The sequence below is a fragment of the Rhamphochromis longiceps genome, linkage group LG13 (assembly GCF_057381845.1).
Source record: "Rhamphochromis longiceps isolate RC_006_pf linkage group LG13, R_longiceps_female_GT1.1, whole genome shotgun sequence".
Classification (NCBI taxonomy): domain Eukaryota; kingdom Metazoa; phylum Chordata; class Actinopteri; order Cichliformes; family Cichlidae; genus Rhamphochromis; species Rhamphochromis longiceps.
Window position 1 is genome coordinate 38,897,867 of NC_140569.1, and position 6,000 is coordinate 38,903,866.

Sequence of the window (6,000 nt, forward strand, 5' to 3'; positions counted from 1 at the left end):
CCGGAATTTCACTGTGAGCCAGTGAAGTTCCTGAAGAACAGGTGATGTGCTGGTAGGAGGGGTTCTGGTGAGAATGCGAGCAGCAGAGTTCTGAACCAGTTGAAGCTGATGGAGGGATTTTTGGGGGAGACCATGCAGAAGAGAATTGCAGTAGTCAATACGGGAGGTAACAAGACTGTGGACAAGAATGGACGTAGACTGGGTGGAAAGAGAAGGAAGCAATCTGTTAATGTTACGTAGATGGAAGTAGGCAGAACGGGTGAGATTACTGATGGGAGATTTATAGGAAAGCGAACTGTCTAGGATGACACCAAGGCTCTTAACCTGAGGAGAAGGGAAAACTGTGGAGTGATGGTGAGTGAGAAATGGTTAGCCTTCAAAAGGCTGGATTTGGTGCCAATAAGGAGGATCTCAGTTTTATCCTCATTGAGCTTTAGAAAATTAAAAAACCAGGATTTTAACTCGGATAGACATTCTGTAAGGGAAGAAGGTGGGAGGGAGGAATCAGGTTTGCAAGAGAGATATAACTGGGTGTCATCAGCAAAACAGTGAAACTGAAGATCAAATTTGCGGAAGATGGTACCTAGAGGGAGGATGTATATTATAAAGAGAAGAGGGCCTAAAACTGAGCCTTGGGGTACACCAGAGGTGACGGGGAATAGACGAGAGCGGAATGATCTTAGTTGAATAAACTGGGAGCGGTCGAGGAGATATGATTGAAACCAGGCGAGGGGTGTGTCAGAGATGCCGAGAGAGGAAAGTCTGCTTAGAAGGACAGAGTGAGAAATGGTGTCAAAGGCAGAGCTCAGATCTAAAAGGACGAGAATGGCGTTACTGTAATCCGATTACTTTTTTCAAGTAACGAGTAAAGTAAGGGATTACTGCAAAAACGGTAATTAGATTACCGTTACTTTCCCGTAGGAACGCTGCGTTACTGCGTCACTAAAACCATGATTTATTTTGCGAGAATGTCTCATGACAGTGACGTAAGCGAGTGCGACGTTCGTGACAACAGCTGTGTGCAGATCAACAATGGATCATATATCGAGTGTGGAGAGAGTATGAGCGTGCAGCGTTTAAAGCGTGGAAGTACTGACCTTACTTTGAGTTTGATTCCATAAAAAGTGACAAAAACATTAGTGTCCGCTGTGCGTGGGAAGAAAACTTCTTTTTACAGCGAAAAAAACCCCTAAACTTCCAACAAGCACCGAGTAGCTATGAGTAATGGGAAACTCACAGAGAAACTCACGGATTCTTCCACTGACCGCGGCACACCTGCACCAGGGTAAACCTCCGCCTACCCCACTCCTGCTTTACAGGTGAAAATAGAGCAACAGGACCGCTGAGTCTGTGACTTTATTTATTTTCTGCTGTGTTTTACTTGCATCTATTTGAAAGACTGAGTGTAAACACAAAAAATATTTTATTTTATGTGCTGGAATGTGCAGAAAATAGGTTTAAATGTTAAACTAATTTCTTCCAGTCAGAGAGTGTTGCATATAATTACATTTTTGCTTGATGCTAGAATTTTATCATTTCACTTCTTCATTGGTTTCAGTATTAGAGGAGTTAGACCCTGATGTATCTTCCTGGAATGGTGAAGCTATTTTCTGGAAAACTAACTCAACATATCTCCAGTAATAGAAAACTTGTATATTTTATATTATTGATTATTATCGAGTATAATTATTCTCATCTCATTGAAAGTAATATTTGTGTTATTTTTTGATTTTTATAAAGATTTGTATCAAGCCGATGCTACCACTGAGTATCCTTTTATTGTTGGCTTTGGACCATGCCATTATAATGCCATCAATCTGTTCATTCATAACTGTAAATTTAGCAACAAGAACCCTGTCCTATTTTTTACATTAATGAAGCTCTATTGCTGGCTGCATCAACCAGAAAGCTGTGAAAACAACTTGAATTGTGTAAGAAACTGCAGTTTTTATTTAAAATCTCCTGCTGTGTATTTACTTATTTATGAAAACATTATTACTGTCTTATTTCATTATATTCTCTGACTCTTAATGCTATTGCTGTGAGTCCCTGGCTTGTCTTTTAAACGTTTTTGTGTTCTTGTAACTTGTTTTCCTTCAATTATTTAAAAAAACGTTTGCAAATGATGTCACGCCACACGTACACATTACGACACCGACTCTGCAATAGAGAAGAAGAAACAACAGAACATGTTTTAGTGCATCGTCAGAAATATGATGCTGTAAAAAAGACAATGATCCAAAAGCTTGGTGATGTGAACGTGAAGCTGGACTTGGTTGATTTATTTCGTAAGAACTGGAGAAGTGAGAGTTATCAGGCCATAGTTTGTTTTTAAGGCAGACTCGTTTGTTTGGGAGGATTTGATTTTTTATCTTTATTTTTTGACATTTCGGTCCACACTCCACGCCAGTTGGTGGCGGTAATGCAGCGTTTTGCTGCAATGCTAATATATGCCAATAATAATATAAAGCAGAAGAAGACCTTTACGACAATTAATTTCTTTCTACGGTAAAACATGGCGCCGCGCAGCTAAGCTTGGTGAGGTAATGAAGCACCGAGACAAACACTGAGAGCTTTTCTTCTGCTTTTTCATTCTCAAAGTTTCAAAATATTTCCTCGGCGAGGCAGCAGCTCCCCGTGGAGCTGAGGCACAGTGAGGGGAGGACTTTCACACTACGATGGCCACGCAGGGAGGCATCGTGTTCCAGGAGAAGGTCAGCAGACTGCTCCGCGGACAGAACGGAAAACCAGTGCTCAAACCCAACAGGGCTCTGGTTCTGAAAGACGCTGTAGCGAACCGAAAACCCAAGAAAGGGGGTAAGAACATAAAGACATGAATACATCAGCGCGGCAGGATTAACGGACCGAGAGGGCTGACTGCAGAAGGCCCACCACAGGCTGACTACATGCAGCGTAGTTCAGTGTTGATGGTAGCAGCAGGGTGGAGCTTGGGGCTGTGCTCCACTCAAATTGAACTAAATGCTGCAAAAGTGACCGGATACTGATGTCGTAGAAGAATAGAAGAGCAATATTAATTGACAGATGTCTCCGCCTTTAGATGATTTAAAACGTCAGTTTGATCTGCAGGATGTTTCAGATCAATCACAAATAGACATTTTATTCATTTATTAAACGTTTTTCTCAAAGAACTACAACAGAGTTACGTTTCTGTGTTTATACACAAGTATCTGGATTTACTTTACACTTGTAGTTGCCTGTAGAAGTCCAGTTAAATGATTTATTATGAATGACTCAAGTTGGATTAATGTGTAAACACGAATGTCTTTCTCCACAGAGGCCTCTTGTATCACTGAAATGTCAGTCCTGATGGCCTGTTGGAAGCAGAACAACTTTGTGGACACTCTGTGCTCTAATGAGATTAACAGCTTTTATATGTGTGTGGAAAAGGCTCAGGTATGTCCATGCTCTGCAGAATTCAGTGAAACATGCCCATGCATTAACTGTGACTCTAGCAGTACAGAAAAACTAAGAATGGGGATGGAGAAGAGTGTTACTGTTATTTTAGAGTAACACAAATGGAAAATAAATTATGCATCATATGCAAATTATGTATCCTCGTGTGATCTTGATGTACAACTTACCTTAACCAAGTGGCAGAAAACAACCATTCCTAACAGATATACACTACCAGTCAAACGTTTGGAACCACCTTCTCATGTAATGATTTTTCTTTATTTTTCCTCATTTCTACATTGTAGATACAAACTGAAGGCATCAAATATATGAAGCAAGATACACAGGATTATGTAGCAAAGAAAAAAAAAAGATAACTAAATAAATGGATAGAAATATGTTTCATATTTTAGATTCCTCAAAGCAGCCACACTTTGCTTTGTTGACAGGGCTGCAAACCCTCGGCCTTCTCTCAGTGAGCGTCATGATGTTGTCACCTGACATGGTCACCTCACAGGTGAGCCTGTCAGCGTTCATTTGTGGAGTTTCTTGCCTTCTTATTGCTGTTGGGCCCATCAGTTGTGTTGTGCAGGGCAGGTTGGTAAATAGTTGACAGCCCTATTTGACAGATCCAATCAGCTAATAAAGAGAAACAACAGCCCATCATGACTTTAAGAACTGAAGGTCAGTCAGTCCTAAAAATGGCTAAAACTGACTGTGTGCAGTGCAGTCACAATACCATCAAACACTACAACAAAACAGGCTCACATGAGGACCGTCCCAGAGTCCCCTCTGCTGCTGAGGATACATTCATCCGAGTCACCAGCCTCAGAAATCACAAGTTAACAGCTCCTCAGGTTAGAGCCCAGATAGATGCCACACAGAGCTCCAGTAGCAGACACATCTCACCATCAACTGTTCAGAGACGGTGTGAATCAGGCCTTTATGGTCAAATAGCTGCAGAGAAACCACGACTAAGGAGAAGCAACAAGCAGAAGAGATTTGTTTGGGCCAAGAAACACAAGCAACGGACATTAGACCAGTGGACATCTGTGCTTTGGTCTGATGGTCCACTGCGGTCTGCATGCATGGTTCCCACCGTGACCATGGAGGAGGAGGTGTGATGGTGTGGGGGTACTTTGCTGGTGACACTGTTGGGGATTTATTCAGAATTCTGAACCAGCGTGGCTCACAGCATCCTGCAGACACATCCCATCCAGTTTGCACTTAGTTGGACCATCATTTATTTTTCAACAGCACAATGACCCCAAACACACCTCCAGGCTGTGTGAGGGCTATTGGTCCAAGAAGGAGAGTGATGGAGTGCTGCACCAGGTGCCCTGGCCTCCACAGTCAGCTGACCTAAACCCAGTGGCGATGGTTTGGGATGAAGGCAAACAGGCCGACAAGTGCTCAGCATCTCTGGGAACTCCTTCAAGACTGTTGGAAAACCATTCCAGGTGACGACCTCGTGAAACCCACGGAGAGAAGGCCAAGAGTGTGCAAAGCATTAATCGAAGCAAAGGGGGGATTTGGAAGAATCTACAGTATAAAAAAAGTTGAATTATTTCACATTTTTGTGTTTACTACATAATTCCAAATGTGTCCATTCATACTTCTGATGCCTTCAGTGAGAATCTACAATGTAAATAGTTATGAAAATAAAGAAAAAACATTCGACCTTTGACTGGTGGTTTACATCAGTTTTCTGTGTTTTGACATTGAGCTGAGAGTTCGGTTACTTTATAGAAGGTACAGTTACATTTCAGTGAACCGGCCAGCTCAGCAACAGCCCTGGGAGACTAGAAGCACACACCTGTGCTGCTTCCTCATTATTCTTTCTAAACTCTGAACTCCTGCAAAATGTTGGGCTGAAAGTGGGCAGAAGTGTCCTTGTTGTAGTTTAGAAACATTACTCTCATAAACACATCTGTAATAAATCTTCTTCTTCCTTCGTAGGCTGATGCGAAGAATAAAGCTGGACAGAGCAACATCCAGGGAGGACGTCTGCCACCAAAGCAAGCCACGGCGCTTCTGAAGAGATATCCCAACCTGTGCAAAGAGATCTGATACACAAACATTTTAATGCTCTTCTTGTACAGCTTTGGACTAGGACGCTCTCGGAGATGAATTTGGATTATGTCCTGGTGTGTCGAGCTGCCAGTTGCCAAACAAATAATGAAATAAAACAAATGAGTGGAATATTGAAAAGGGTGATTGTTGCTTTTACCCATTACTGTAAGGTTCCTTCATACCTCTGACTGGTAGTTTGTAATGTGCACTTGTGTTCTTGTCTTATTTTAAAACAAGTTTTAAAATATAAAGGAACTGTTTCATGTCCTGAATTGAAACTTTTTTTTTTGATTTATATTTTTTTTTATTAAGGTTTCAAAAGCAGGCATTCACAGTCTGTACATCATGTAAGCATACTTCTTGCTTAGGTTATCTGCCTTAGATACCAAAATAGTATTTTAATTTACATCCAAGTCATAAAGAGAGAATATTTACAACTATAGAAGCAATTGAAACAATCACATAATCCGAAATAAGAAAACAAACAAAACCAACAAACAAAACAAAAAAAAC

At 41.2% G+C, this 6,000-nt stretch overlaps 1 protein-coding gene across 1 annotated transcript; it reads left to right on the forward strand.

Annotated features, from left to right (window-relative positions):
* The first annotated feature begins 2,491 nt into the window (after positions 1-2,491).
* On the forward strand, positions 2,492-5,751 carry chchd1 (coiled-coil-helix-coiled-coil-helix domain containing 1). Its single transcript, XM_085427203.1, has 3 exons — positions 2,492-2,817; positions 3,296-3,414; positions 5,374-5,751. Exons 1-3 carry the CDS (start codon positions 2,679-2,681, stop codon positions 5,482-5,484), a joined length of 369 nt encoding a protein of 122 aa, XP_085283329.1. The 5' UTR covers positions 2,492-2,678; the 3' UTR covers positions 5,485-5,751.
* The last annotated feature ends 249 nt before the right edge of the window (positions 5,752-6,000 follow it).

Coding starts and splice junctions, on each gene's coding strand:
- chchd1 (XM_085427203.1), top strand. CDS start 2,679: ATGGCCACGCAGGGAGGCATCGTGTTCCAGGAGAAGGTCAGCAGACTG. Junction 2,818..3,295: donor CCGAAAACCCAAGAAAGGGG/GTAAGAACATAA, acceptor CTTTCTCCACAG/AGGCCTCTTGTATCACTGAA. Junction 3,415..5,373: donor TGTGTGTGGAAAAGGCTCAG/GTATGTCCATGC, acceptor CTTCCTTCGTAG/GCTGATGCGAAGAATAAAGC.